The sequence below is a fragment of the Phalacrocorax carbo genome, chromosome 6, assembly GCF_963921805.1.
Source record: "Phalacrocorax carbo chromosome 6, bPhaCar2.1, whole genome shotgun sequence".
In the NCBI taxonomy this organism is placed as follows: Eukaryota; Metazoa; Chordata; class Aves; order Suliformes; family Phalacrocoracidae; genus Phalacrocorax; species Phalacrocorax carbo.
Genome location: NC_087518.1, coordinates 61,147,445 through 61,163,020, shown reverse-complemented (window position 1 = coordinate 61,163,020; position 15,576 = coordinate 61,147,445). Strand labels below are relative to the sequence as shown.

General features: G+C 41.3%; 2 protein-coding genes across 2 annotated transcripts in view; both read left to right on the top strand.

The window, feature by feature from the left end:
- CDC14A (cell division cycle 14A) overlaps positions 1–10,613 on the top strand; it is a 69,690-nt gene extending 59,077 nt beyond the window's left edge. The window contains exon 15 of the mRNA XM_064455597.1: positions 8,841–10,613. Coding sequence (XP_064311667.1) covers positions 8,841–8,889 — 49 coding nt within the window. The 3' untranslated portion in view covers positions 8,890–10,613. The remainder of the gene's footprint in view (positions 1–8,840) is intronic.
- A 3,177-nt stretch (positions 10,614–13,790) lies between these two features.
- GPR88 (G protein-coupled receptor 88) lies at positions 13,791–14,885 on the top strand. The gene has a single exon (XM_064455599.1). The coding sequence runs from the start codon at positions 13,791–13,793 to the stop codon at positions 14,883–14,885; it is 1,095 nt and encodes a 364-aa protein (XP_064311669.1).
- Positions 14,886–15,576: the final 691 nt, after the last annotated feature.

Here is a 15,576-nt window from a genome sequence, read left to right as displayed (position 1 = left end):
AACCAGGAACTGAACAACAACTTATACAACAGAAACAGCAGTAGTGGCAACAACCCGAGCAGCCAAACCAGTTTTCACAGCGCCGTGACAGATGAGTTCGCGTCAGCCTTCCTTTATGGGCCTTACAACTCCTCCAGCACGATACCAGACTCAATCAATTCCTGTAAGTCACAACAGCACCTCCAGGCATCTGACCGAGGCTTATCTTGCTTCTGCGAGCAAAGCTGTCGCCAAAAAATCTTAACCTGGCAAAATTCTCTAATTTCCTTTAATGTTTCTGAACAACACCTTTGTCTGTTACCTTTTTAAGCTTTTTTCTGTCTCTCACGCATGTAGATCATGGAGGGTTCGTGAAAATAAATCACTCCTGAACTTATACTAACACTTTTTCTGATATCTTTATAATGGACCTTCTTACCCTTTAGATTTTTTTAATTCAAGTTATCCATAACATACTTTAAGTTTATTATGTATCTTAATCTTAATGCAGTAACAGGTCTAAAGCAGCCTTTGTATGTATCATACTAAACTGAGGGTACAACATTCTTAAAGATAGACCTCATCTGAAAGATGAGTCCACTTGGCTTGAAACCTAGTCCTTTTCTAATACCAAATGTGAAAAGTATTTTAGAGCAAGATATTTTCAATGGTCTCACCATTTTAGTTTTCATTCCTCAACAACTGTGCTGCCTTGGGCTTATTTTGTGCCCTTCTTCTGTGTGAAAGAGTCTGTATCAGGAGGATGCACGGATAAATTAATGCAACTTGAAAGTGATTCTATACAAAATGCAGAGAACACAGAGTAGAGAAACTTCAGTTGTGAAATCAGAAATAACTTCAGTTATTTTAGGGAAAAAAATGAACATCTTTACTACTATAAATCTAAAAACAATTTGAAATATCTGGTTTCCAAGGATGTGATGTCCTACCAATTATAAAGATTAGTGCAGTGTTTTTAATAGAATATATTGCCTACAATTAATTGAACCTGTCAGCCTCTGTTTCGGAGTACTGACACTTCAGATTTTTATTTTTTTAGCTGCTGGAAATAAAATTACCTTCATATAAAATTAACTTCAGAATATTACACCTTTCTTTTCTGTTTCCTTACCACAGATAGTGTTTCAGTATAAGGAAAGCTTTAGCATTATACCTGCTACTGCTTTTGAGCATGGTGAGTCCCCCCTCTTAAAACAGTAAAACGCACATTGGATGTAACGAGGATGTCAACCAAAAGATCTTTCACGGGTGGCGTTTTCTTTTTCCTGAGGAAGTGGGGGAACTACCCTCTTGTTAACGGCTCATATGCGGCACTGCTTACTGTTCGGAAGCCACACGTTTATAGCTTGGGAGTATGAACTGCATTTTCTGAAGATAGATGACAGTAGGAAATAAATTGTCATTGTTCCATTGTGGAACTGACTTGCGTGTATGACTGAAACCTAATGAGTATACAACGTACATTGAAAATGAAGTTACTTGAGGGAACTTTGATTCTGTATTCTCATAAATTCAATAGATGCTTCCACTGGAAAAGGAGTAGAGTTACCGTGTGAGGATGTGCTTGACCAAAAGCAACTCTAAAAATACTTGAGGCTTTCAGACTCCTTGCTTGAAAGTACATTTAGCTTCTTATCCACTACAACTTATTTGGAAATAAATGTTAATATTCTGTCATCTTAAGATCATGGAGTGTTCTGAATTGAGTTTAAATTTTACTTTAAACATCAGCAGCAATTTATTTGCAAGGGGCTTTTTGAATAATGCCACATCCTTTCAGTTTTTTGAAGTTGTTTTACCTCTTTATTTTGGCTGGTTTACCCGCTACATGGGATTGAGGTAAACTCTATATAATTGAGATTTTTCTCAAGTTGGATATAGAAACCATCTCAATTTGCTTCTGATGAAACCAGTTCTAGAACAAGAGAACTGTTTAAGTAATTAATTTGGTTTAATTCCTCCAGGCGTAGAGATGAGGAGGGAGGTGAAAAGCTGTATAGCAAGCTGAGGATGTTTAATTTGAGTAGTATCCGTGAGTCTTTCATTTCTTCATGAATTCTGACAGTTCTGAAAGTCAGCCTTTGTAGGTGTTCCCAGTCTTTTATCCAACACACCTACAGAAGCTCAGTCCTCAGGAGGACTGACAGAGGCTCCAGTTGAGTATACGGGAACAAAGTCAATATACCAGCAATGGTAGAGAGCAGTCAATCATCTGAATAAGTGGTAAAGGGTCTGATTTTTTTTTATTTCTCACCTTCAATATTGTCTTATTTAGCATATTTGAACAATAATTCTTTGGAAGGTCAACCCATTCCCATTCTTTTCTATGGTATGTTCTATAAATGATATGCTGCCAGCAGCAATTCCTAGAGTTTTTCCCATATTCTAGTTACAGCTGCGTATTATGCAGGCATACGTAAAAGGGAAGAAATGCCTTATAACTGTAATGTGGCTCAGTCATGAAAATAAGCTGACATTATTCACAGTAGGCCAAAAGTTACAAGAGTACCAAATGATAATATAAACCTTTAGAGGAACAATCAGCACGTTTCCTCAAGCAGCTTAACAGGTTGACTGAAAACATACATTTCCAAAGGAGATCGGTTTTGTATTTGCCTTACCTTTATGCTACAAATAATTTTTAACAGCAAAAGCAAAGCTAGAGGGCTTGTTCCATAAGCACAGGCTAAGAAATTAAGTAATGGTTGACACTTTGTTTCTTATTTATGTCTTGATATTGACAGATTTCTGGGTTAGCACTATGTTTCTATTTAATTTCCTAAAGCTTCAAGAATTGACATAAAAAATCCCCAAATATATGTGGGGAGAAGGGCTGGATTTACAGCATGACTGTCTCTTCTGATATTGTAGCACATATTTTCTTCTTGGAGAAGGGTGACTAAAATACTTAGGAAAGGGGAGAAAAGCAAAGTGTGTTGATTATTGCTGCATTTAAGAGGGAGGAAAAGGAGCAATTCATGCATAGGTGAACAGCCATCTTGATATCAGAGAGGGACTAGAGCTATTGCATCTTGGTAAAGAGGGAAAGGAATTGTTCCCTTGCAATAAAACTTAAGTGACTTAAAACAGTGACTTAAATGAAATATGTTAGGCATAGTATAAGTTAAAGGCTGAACAGGAAACATTTGTGCAGTAGCTTTCTAGAATGCATATTTCTCCTGTTTTATGAACATTTTGAATCTTCTCCCTACCTATCTTAATGATTTAGTAACCCATTGAAGGTGTGACCTTTGAACAAGTTTCAGCTTTATATCATTTGCTGAGTAAAGGTTATACACAGTCAAATACAGCAAGATCTTTAAATGATATCTATGGCCAGTCTCCTCTGGAGAGTAAAAGAAAAAGGGTTTTATGACTGTGATGTGAGAAGCACCATTTCTTACGAAGAATCATGCCATGCGAAGTCTCTGTAGCAAAATACAGGTTTCTGACTTACCTGCAAAGTAATCTGATTTCTGTATGATAATGGTTAAACTGCTTTCCTGCTTGGGAAGTTGTTTTTCAAACCTGTCCTGAATGTTGCACGGGTTTCTGAAATGGCCTGTACGGCCCCGTGCATCCATCGCAATCACAGGGAGCGCACCGAAGTGTTACCCGTTTTACACCCAACTGAGTCGCGCGCAGTTACTGCGATGTCGTGGTCTTTAAAACAAGAGTAGATCATCTGATTATTTAATCTCTGCATGCTGCCTGGTAGTGAGCCTCTGACTTACTGGCTAATATAGATACATCTTGATGGTGGTTTATTTTGAAGACAATATAATTTTTCTTGATAATTGGTCCCAATGGTTGAATACAGTCATGTTTAAAACCATTTAACTTTTTATCTGAAACTTGCTGGATCTCTTTATTATGTCACTGTTATAGTCCTTTATTGCCTTATTTTCTTGTCATGAAGATACTTCACGCTAGTCATCTCACCTTGATTGTCTTTTTATAAGCTAAGTTGGCTAAGAGAACCTTTTGGAAAGTGTTAAAATCCTTTAGTTTTTTAAAATCCCTTATCAAGAAGTAGATGCAACACTCAACTCATTCATCTTTCAGGCCCAGAAAGCTGCTACTTGGTGCTGTCCTGCTTATAACTCCATAGCTTGTGTTAGGTTCTGTGACTGTGATGCATTGGGAGTTCATGGGGAGGAAAAAAATAAGTTAAAGTTATTGCCATCCAAGATGCTGACTTGTGTTTTAGTCTAATGTCCTGCATTCCCTGTTTTTTTTTAATGTGGAATTCTCCATTTGGGTCTATAAAAGCATCCTCCTTTTTTTCTTCCCCTCTTCATAATGGGACCAATTAACCAACAAAGGAAGATTGTGCTGTCTTACCATTTCAACCACTGAGCATCCAGCTCTTTTGCTTTTGGTGATACTCATCGGTGGTCTTAAGCTCATGAGCAAAAGAAAATATGGAGTAGCATCAAGCCTTAATACCAGTTCTAGCAGAATTCTGTTAAATACAGAATTCTATTTGATTTCCACTTCACTGCTTTAGATGCTGAACTTACTTGGAAGCCTTGTCAGCCACATCTCAGTCTTGTTGCAAGAAGTGTTTGTATTACATTGCACTTTTTTCTAATTGGAGCACATCAGAGAATGCACCTGTCAGAAGCCGATTACATATACTGGTGGTTGTGTTTATTCATTTAACTTATCTCAGCAAAGAACTCTTCAGTGATACGAATGATATTCCCTCTCTTTTTGTTTGCAGAGTCTCACTTACCCGAGTTAGATACCAAGCTAACCATCTGTACTCATATAGGTACTCTGTTTTAGAAAATCACCTTGTCACTCTTATTTCTAAGCTTGTTAATTATCAACATGAGTAGTGCAGGAGCACTTTAAGATGCTCAGGACAGTAAATTTTCGGTTGTAATTAATGTTCTTTAATCTCATTAGTGAGGAGATTGGGAACTTCATTTTTATGCAATGCAAGTACAAAATCCACCCCACCCCCCCAATTAGGAAAAGAAAGTTACTCAATACTTTTTCTCTGTTTTGTAATGAAACTTTTAAGGAGACATTTACTAATCTTACTGTTCCACATTCAATTTAAAACAAACAAAAAATAACCATGACTATGACTCTTGTTGTTGTCAGCCACATATATTTCCCTAATGTTTTTTGTTCTTCATCAGTATAAGCTTATAATCCACTTGCTTTTTATCGTGTTTATGCTGTTGTACGCTGATGAACTAGAATAGAAGTTTGATTTTTCATAGAACAGACAACTTGCCATTCTAGCCAAATAGAACAATCACTTTATTTTCAAATTTTACATATTGGATGTTGGGATTAAACAGAATCTCTCACAGTTATAACTTGCAGAAATATTTGTATCGAGTGTAATCACATTTAAGTTACCACACCAAGATTTTTACTTTGTTCTTACAGTAGTTCAAAATCCAAATATCACTCTTCAGAATGTGTTTTTATTGAGGAGTACATAACTGGGTAGTCTTAAGATGAGTCACCTTTTGCTTCTGTAACTGTCATGGAAACTGGCAAGATGGAAAAATTTAAAAAAATGGAGAAATGTAGCAGTATTTTAAATTGCATATACATGATCTTTATACTTGTAGAATAGTTTTTCATAGTAAGAACTTACCATTAATGAATATAGGACAGCCTTTGCAAAAAGAGAGACAAACACTAGTGCATCTTACTGATCTGTATATTTAGCAGGCTCAAGGATCACTCCGAGTGCGTCTGCATTTCCTATAATATATCCTGACTTATTTTAGTGGGTCTTGAGCATTCACTGTAATTCTGGCCTGCTGCAACACTCCTATTGCGACAATGTTTTGGGAGAGTTGATGCACAATTCAAAAAACTTAAAATACTTTTTGCAGTTATCTGGAAGAAGTGCATGCTCGGAGTCCTCGCAGCTAGCCCTAAATGCTAGAGAGCTGTTTCCTCTTAAAAGTGAACTTACAGCTCACTCGGCCCTGAAGTTGAATGCAGGCGAAAACAGTTCTAGTGCCCGGTCTGATCTGTGGCTTATTTTCTCTTCCAGGAGGCTTTCTGTGCCTCCTGTTGAAGAATAAATGGTAGCAATCAAAGCGGTTGCTTCAGCATGAACTTCATTCAATATCATTAACTCCGGCTAAGCTATCTAACTAGTACTTCTTCCTTCAAATGTCTGATACTTGGGTATAAAACTCCAAGGTTGACACTGCCTGGGACCGGTGTAGGAGTACACGCTGAAGATGCTACTCAATTGATTTTATACTCTTGGTGTTGCAATTCAGCAGTCAATCTTGGTTTTTTCCATCTATTTTTACCTCTCTTTTAAATAAAATTTTGCTAAATACCTGCATATGACTTGTAAAGGTGGATTGGGGCTTTTTATTTTTAATAAAGCTTTCAGAATCACAGGCCATATTTCGAGTCACTCCAGATAGGAGATAGAAATGTAAATTTTAAAATAAAACTTCTCAAAAGATTTTTAAGGGGGGGGGGGGGGGGGGGGGGGGGGGGGAATCACAATCCCAGGCTTTGAAATACTACAGTCAGTCTCTTTGGACAATGTGGAGAGATTTAAAAGCACAAATTACTGAACTGTAAAAGCAACCCTCCCCAGCTATAATTTAATTTTCAAACTCAAAAACCAGCCTGTATACTTTACAACAGCTCAGCTGTTACAGCTGTCACCATGGTTTTAGTGGTAGGAACTTTCTGGGAAGTCACATCAATTAATCTTAATCTGAGAAAAAAGCTGCTTAGATTTAATTCTTCCCTGCATTCAGAAAAGGCTTTGAAACATTAGGAATTGCTGTGTGAAGTAGAGCTATGGTGAGGGTAGGAACGCACTGAAAACCACATTTCTTAATCTGAAAATAAATAAAAGAAACCCTGCCTAGCCATCTGTAATGAAAATTAACAAAACATGCTATCTTGTTTCCAAGCAATCTGTGCTGCGTGGATATTTGTTCTTTTTAGATGTCACCATTAATTTTTTCCCCTATTTTTTTTTAACCTGGCTTCCTAACAATTTTAAGAATTTTAGTTTAAGCTTCAGAATCTTTAATGTATGGTTTGTTTATTTAAATTATGAGGTCGGATTCCTGGCTACTACTGTTTGCTAAGTAAAGGGCTGCTGTTAGTAGTCCCTTGTCAACTTAACGCTAGCCGTTCCCAAGATCACCAGAAGTGTACAGCGCTTTCCGGTCACCTTTCAGCTGTCCAAGCTTAAAGTAATCTATCACAGTACAACATAGGAAAGTATATCATTAAATTTCACACATTGTTTTGTTTGTTAATCAACTTTACTTGGAGTTCAGCGTGAAGGATCCCTTTCAAATACTGCTCTAGTTAAGCGTAACCATCTTTCTGATTGTTAAACTACATTTCTGAAAGTGAGACAGCTTTGAGGATCATTAAGAGAGCAGAAGTTTGAAGTGCTCGTTAATGAAGGGCTGTTCCTTCTGCCTCACTCTTACACGTGTAATAAATGGCTTGACAAATGCTCTCACCAAACCTAATAATCCAGAATGATTATTAGAAAACAGAGTGGGGAAAAATAAACTTCTGTGATTGTGTGTTCCACGGTGATTCTGAGCCTATAATGAAAAAATGCTTGTTACATCTGTTTACTTTTAAAGTATTTTCTATGAAAATGATACCCTTCATGTTGAATCCATTCAGTACTAAAGAGAGACCCTTTAATTCAGTAGTTTTTGAATCTTTATATGCTGACAGCACTTTTTTTTTCAACCTAGGAAAGAATATCCAGATGGTCTCAGATCTTAAAGATGTGAAAATGCATTTAAAATACAACTGTGGAAACATACACTGAGACCTAAGATAGAGAAAAAAAAGGGGGTTTGTGATATCAGAGCTCTAAAGATTTATGGTTCTGGTCTGTCCTTTTAGGACTGGATTTCACTAAGGATGCCAAAGAGCATTTCTACAGTGACTAGTTAGGAATAGTGGGGAAATGAAAGAGATGACTCCAAGGTTCTGAGCTTTCTTGGGATTCATGTTGTTCTCCAATAGTCCTCTCCAACTGATGCGGTTTGAAAATATGGTTTGGGGTTTTTATTTGGTATTTGTTTATAACCATACTTGTACAGTGAAGAGCACTCTCAGATAAGACTTTTTATGCATCAGAATGATTTCCCGAACATGTCTGTATAGGAGGCAATAAGATGTTTGAGTGATGTCTGAACTGATTAATTACTTTATTATAAAACCTTAGACGTCAATAGAACCAGAAATGTAAATAGAGTAGACCAGGTTATGCTTTCCTCTTAATTACACTGACTGCTTGATAATCCAGATGAACAATTTGCCGTGCTTCATTTTCATCTGGTTTTAGTAATCATACATAAATTTATTCATGTGCATAATTGTACCGCTGCAGCGTTTTTCTCAGTAACTAGCTACACCATATATGCTTCCTATGTCAGTACCCGAATGAACATCTGAAGTGTGCTCTGTCTTTTACAGTAGCGCTTTGGTTCTCATTCAGGACAAATGGAAACGATTTGATTATAGTACCTGCAATCATGTTCTTCCAACAGATTTTTAAAGTATTTTAAGGTGGTGTGTTAAAGGACTTGTAATACTTTCTTCAAGAATTCCTAGAATTTGATTTGGAAAAGTAACAGTAGATACAGGAAAGTTGATGGACTTATTGTGTCCAGTTTTTGAGTTTCTTCTATTTTATTCATCTTTTCCTATGCAGAGGTTCGGATCCCCGCCAAGACTCCATTTATTTTTCTTCTTCCTGTCCTTCCTCTACTCCTTAAGTGCAAAATGCATGTTATATAAAAGTGTAACCTCCCCAGTGAGTTTTTAATCCCTTTTTCTTCTCTGCACAGTCCCTTCAGTCTGAGTATGTTCAGTACTAAGGCCTTGCCGCTTTGGTGAAACCTGCTGAGCTCTGAACATCGAAGTCCTTCATGAAGGAGAACTTGAGGAAGGAAGCTGCTCATTCAGCAGAGGAATCTTCAATACAAAATGCATTAAAACCGTAACACCAAGAGGAGACTTCTTAACAGGCAGAAATTTCTTGTTAATGACTACTGCAGATGCACTGATTTATGGGAATTATTTCACCCCATGTTATATACAGATTTAAATTTTTAACGCTGAGACAGCTTGAATATATTTCTAATAAGTTTCATGAAGATGTTTATTAACTTGTGTACAGTGTTAAAGTATGTATTAAGAGAATATTTTGGTAAGCTATATAAAATTATGTAAAAATTAGAATATATTTTAATTTAGTGTTCACTTCTTTGCTACAAAAATGTGTATTTTAAAGAATTTTTACATGTTTATCAAAGATGAAAATTTTTTTATCAACAAGAGGTTTTTCTTGTTTTATGGGTCCATTATTGCTAAAAGCCTAATGTAATTAGTTTTTCACTAATTGATCTTCCGGTAACTTAATGGAAGTCTAACTAGCGAGAGACTAGTTATCACACTGTCAACTGAAAGCACTTGATTCACAGTCTGCTTCCCACTTTCAGCTGCTAATGTTTCGTAAGGAAACACTATGAAAGAAAAATAAAGGGAAAATATTTGTTGAGATGTAAATGTAACTTACATCTTCCGTTGCAAAGAGAAATTTAACCGATGATTCAGTTGTACAATTAACGCTTTATTTCATTTTGTCTTAAAAGGAATGTTTTTTTTCTTTTCAATGTAGAATGTTACATTTTGCTATGCAATATATACTGCAGAAATGAAGGCAGACCAAACTGAGGTTGGTAAGAACATGTACGTACAGTGAATTTCGTAGCGCTGCTCACTTACATGTGTTTAACCTGCCATTGGCAGTATGTGTACAGCTTCACTAGAATACTAAGGTAAATGTTGGAAGTTTATTAAATTTTCACTTACCAGTTGGACGCTTCATGAACTTTTTAATTTGAAAACACTGTTAAACATACAGCTAACATAACCTCCCGTATCACGGAATGTTTTCCAGTAGTAAAGATGCTCTTTAACATACGGTTTAATCAGGCGTGGTTAGGAATGTGACTCAGGATGAAGCGGTATTACAGTGAAGTACTAGAGACCACCTGTAAAATTTTCAGAACTCCACAAGCACATAGCAAGCAAACAAATGTAAGAAGCTGTGGGGACCTGATTCTCCACTAATTCAGATGACAAAACCAAATCAGGTTTGTTGTCTGTGAGTTTTTCCAATGTCTATATGGAAACTTGAAAATAAAACTTGGTTGTCAGCCTTGAATGCTTTATAACTGAAGTTAAGATGAAGTGCTACGGTTATTTTTCAAAAAGATCAGATCACAAGTTGCTATGGAAAGTTGTACTGAAAGTGTTAATAAGCAATACTGAGAGCAGCTGTATAAATCACTGAATAAAAATTACTTGCAATACTGTACTTTTTTCACAACTGTGTATATGTAACATATACACACATGAAGTAGCATATGTGTGTGCATATATATACAATATACTGTATATGAATTATAGATTAATGGTAAGGTAATTCTACCTCTTATAATTTCATCATGTACTTTGTTATAAATAGTTTTTCTTAATAAATACTGTTTAATTTTGAAATGTAGATATATATATACACATACAGCTAATTGATAATAAAATGCCTACATCAGCCAGCTTCCTTGTTTCTTGGCTTTTCTTACTCGGATCCCTTGACGTAAACTAACATGATTAGATCTCTAATTGAAGAGCAGCTCTTCAAAATCACCTTCTTGCTTCTAAAGCACGTAATGGGTTTATAAATAAGATGACATTGCGAAAAGACATTAGCATGACAGGTACCTTTTATAACTGACCTCCCTAGCTAACCTTCTTGTATTGGCTTTGTATAACACCAAATATTTAATTAACGTGTTGATATTATGATGCAAAGGTTATATTTCAAAATATAATTTAAAAGCTGTGTCTGAATTGATGTAACTTTTTTTTTTGCTGGACAAGGACCCTTGTTTAAAAAGGTATATTACACCTTGTCTTTTTCGCACGTGCAACAGGATTCTCAGTCTCACTAGCAGCAGGGTCTTTCTTTGTCCATAAGAACCTAAAAGATCATGCTTTCATTTAGCTTTTTATCCTCCGTTCCATTAAAATCTAGTCACAAATGGTTCTAACATTGTTTAACTCTGCCACTGATTTTCAGCAAATTTGTTGCATTTGTTGCATGATTATTTATCCACGGTGCTCAATATTCGTCTCAGGTAAGTCTGTACTGCAATAGATGAGGTGGGCAGTCTGTAACTGTCACGCAGCCGCTCCCAGGGAACGGCAAAGCCAGGAGTTGAGTTGGATGCTTTAGGAGTTGCCCAAATTCTAGTGACAGTCTAATCTTAAAAACACAATAAAAGGCTTCTGCCACTACACTCAGACAACTAATGGATGTTGCTTTGGTTGGGTAGCGTAAATAGAAAGGAAGAACAGCTAATTAAAACATTTCTAGTACACAGGCCTCAACCTCTCCCTTAGCCTTTTCCTAGACTTAACTTATATGGATTTATATATGAAATCCAGTAAATGCCAGCTAATATACAACACATTTTTTGTTCTTAAAAATGAATGATAAATATAGGTAGTATTCTGTAGCAACTGGCTTCTTAACACCACGTTTGGGACAGAGAAAGATAAGGGAGGTCTTTAGAGCCTTGTAGCTTTTAAGAAATTTGTTTCGTGTCCTCTGCTCATTTATCCCTGAACTTTACCATTTCTGTTGCTTCATATATAAATACACGTTCTGGGAGAACGAGCCGTAGCACATGAGATCTTTAAAAAGAGGTTTGATAAACACGAAAGGATGGATTAAATAAATCTAGAAGTCTCTACTGGGCCCATGATTCTGTGGCTAATGCCTTGTGAAACTGTTAATCATCTCTTTAAAGTAGGCTTTATGAAGCTTTTTGGTTAGGGAGATATTTCTTGTTACAGATTTAGAGAATATTTTTCAATTACAGTACTGCAGAAAGAGGAGGATTTTAGTTTCTATAATAACCGTTCTCTTCTGACAGCTAAACAATGAAAGGCCTCAAAAGGTTTGACACTTGATTAGATCTACACTGTGAAGTGCAGCAGGCAAAAAATATGGTAATTAAGGGCCTGATCAAGTAAATCACTCAGGTTATATCTTCAACCTTAAGCACATGAGCAATCTAATTAATTAAAAAATAACACAGATATTCATGTTTGTAACAAATCCACGCTTGGATCAATAGTCCTGTCAACTGCAAACGTGAGCCTTTCTGCCGAATCAAAGATGAGCCATGTTGCAACAAAATAATCCATTGACCCACACAAATTAACTTCATTATCTTAAAGAATTTACCCTGTAACTATAATTACATCCTAATACATTATTTTCGTATGCTCAGTTGTTAGCATCGCGCTTTTAATAATATCTAAACCCACCTTATACCGCTATCTTTGGTCAACGTACAGATCATACCTTACGAGCCGAGATTGCATACTTCTGTAGCCCACGTACAACCCACCTGTAAAAGCAGCGTTTCTGCTAAACTCACCACAAAATTAATCGGCATTCCTTTTCTGGAAAGCTTTTGAGAGGAAATTTAATTTCTTTTACTCAGTTTCTTATTAAATCTTGTCCGGGATAAGGACAGCTAACATTTTGTCCCTGTTTGAGTAAAGCATGCGAGAGCTCCCGGGAGAATCCCACTGCTAACTCCTCCACTGGGGAAGGGACTGTTAAGCCCTACTCTTCAACCAGCTTTTAGTCCGCCCAAGAACCTGTCATTCACCTCTGCGGGAACTCGTGCGCGGAATTAATTGTGGCGTGAGACCGTTCCAAACGCTGCGCGGCTGGTTCTGATTTATCTGTGTTCTTTCTGGCACCAGCATTTGCCTCCGGCAGGTGGGTGATGCGGGATTTCCTGCGGGCTGAGACGGGCTGAGTTTTATGAAGAAATGCAGAATATGTAGATCGAGGACCAGCTTCCTCAAATAAGAAGTACTGTCTCACCAAGGATCTGCGTATCTATCATGTTTGAAAGATTTCATTTGGAAAGTATATTGTTATAGACCAGTTCTAAAATTAACTTGAAGCCTGCAGAAGCACAGTGCGCTTTCTCTTAACAAAAATGAGAAAAAAATCAGTTTAAGTGAGCATCTAGCAGAGGAGTTTCTACAGTAAATGGATTGCATTTCAGACAGAAGTGACTGATACCGGTTTGAAAGCTTGCTGCAAATGGAAGTTGTGTAAATGGGTTAGAACCAGGAAACGGGTAAGGCAGAGAGAAAAGAGTCAGACTGTAGTTGCAGTATTTCTGGAGCATGATAGGGTTTGGGTTTTTTTTTTTCTTCTTGATTTAACAAGTTGAAAATCTGCTGAATAATTCATGAAGAGTGGAAGGGCTGAATCTTCCTGGAATGATATACAGTGTACGTACTGTGGCACAGGAGAAACTGCAAAGCTTTGTATCAGTTGCTGCCGTTTCTGCTGCCGATTGCAAGGTGCTGCTGCTTTTGGCATTTTCACAGCTACAGAATCCTCAGTCGTGCTCTGGTCTGCTAACAGCCATCTGCTCCCTATGGACCCACCTTCGCTAGCTACCGTCTGTGGGATCTCTCGCTACCTGCCTGCCTTGGACGCTGCTGCTCTTTGGATGCTTACTGCGAACTGCGCTTTCCGGACCTGGCAGCTTGTATGACTGAAACCTGCCCGAGAGTCCCTCAGCTGCACGTCCTCCCTTGTGCTTGGCGGGGGGACTCCTGCCGAGCAGGATCTTCCGACCCAGACGAGGATGGGATTTACAGGGAGAAGTCAGAACTGAGCTGCGTTCAGCGAGATGCCCAACGCCTCTTCCTGGAGTGCTAGCTCGCCTCTGCTGCTGCTCTGGGAGGACTCCTCCGGGACCCGCATCTTCCTGTCGCTGCTCTATGCGGTCTTAGCCATCTCAGGGACTTTATCCAATGTCATGGTCATCTACTTAGTCTTCTCCTTCAAGAAGCTGCAGACGACCAGCAATGCCTTCATCGTGAACGGCTGCGCAGCGGACCTAAGCGTGTGCGCCCTGTGGATGCCCCAGGAGGCCGTGTTGGGGCTGCTGCCCCCCAACTCCTCCTCCCTCGGCTCGGCCGAGTACCGGCTGCTGCGGGGGGGGCTCCTGGGCCTCGGCCTCACCGTCTCGCTGGCCTCTCACCTGCTGGTGGCCTTCAACAGGTACGTGCTCATCACCAAGCTGCCCAGCGCGTACCAGGCCCTCTACCAGCGGAGGCACACGGGCTGCATGATCGGGCTCTCCTGGGCCCTCGCCCTGCTCCTGCTCCCGCTGCTGCCGGGGCTCTGGACCCCGGGCTCTGCCCAGCAGCCGCCCCCGCGGCAGACGGACGGCGGGCCTCGCTACACCGCCCTGCTCCTCGCCCTGGCCCTGCTGGGCCAGACCGCGCTGCTGCTCCACTGCTACCTGGGCATCGTGCGGCGGGTGCGGGGCAGCGCCAAGCGGGTCAGCGTCCTCAACTTCCACCTCCTGCACCAGCTGCCCTTCCCCGCCGCCCCGCCGCCGCCGCGCCGCGCCCAGCGCCGCCTCAGCAGCGTCTCCGTCCTGCTCCTCTGCTGCGTCTTCCTGCTGGGCACCCAGCCCCTCGTCTGGGTGAGCCTTCTGGGCTTCTTCCTGCGGCCGGCGCCGCCGGCGCTGCAGGCCGCCAGCTGGCTGCTGCTCTGCTCCCTCTCGGCCCTCAACCCGCTGCTCTACACGTGGCGCAGCGAGGAGTTCCGCCGGGCCGCCCGCTCCGTCCTGCCCCGCGCCGAGGGACCCGCCGCCGCCCCGCGCCCCGCCGCTGCCGCCGGCCCCTCCGCTGCCTCCGCCGCCCCGCCCTGCCCGCAGCTGCCGCGGCGCCGGGGCACGGCGGGCAGCGCCAGCGCCGCAGCCGCGCCGCGCTGAGGGGCCGCGGGGAGGGCGAGGGACCCCGGGCAGCCCGAGGGGCCCCGGGCAGCCCGCGGCCACGCCGCCGGCCGGGCGGGAACGGCCGCGTCCCCTCAGGCCGCTCCGCCGGCGGCCGCCTCACCTCAGGGAGCCGAGCCGGGCCCGGCCCCCGTGCTGCTGCCACCCCGGCGCCTCGGACCCCCGCCTCCCTCTATACCTCCCCTGTTGCCCCTTTCCCGCTCGTTCTGTCACCGCACCGGCCCGCGGCTCCGGCGCGGCGGGACGGCCGCTGGGCCGGGGGTCTCCCCCCCGTCCGCTCCCCGCCTCAGCCCCGCTCCCTCTCCCCGCTTCCTCAGCTCCCTCGCCTCGGTCCCTCAGCCCTGCTCCCCGCCTCAGCTCCCTCAGCTCCATCACCCCGCTCCCTCAGCTCCCTCAGCCCCGCTCCCCGCCTCAGCTCCCTCAGCTCCATCACCCCGCTCCCTCAGCTCCCTCAGCTCCCTCAGCCCCGCTCCCCGCCTCAGCTCCCTCAGCTCCATCACCCCGCTCCCTCAGCCCCGCTCCCCGCCTCAGCTCCCTCAGCTCCCGCGCAGGACTCCAGCTAAAAGCGGTGGATTTAGAAATCCAGGATAACTGGTAAATATGGAAACATACGTAACTGTTGTTATGCTTTAAAAAATTTCGATGTGAGACAGGCACCTAGACAGCTCTT

What these genes read in the sequence shown, in the direction of transcription:
- GPR88 (XM_064455599.1), top strand. Translation starts at nt 13,791, where the DNA reads ATGCCCAACGCCTCTTCCTGGAGTGCTAGCTCGCCTCTGCTGCTGCTC.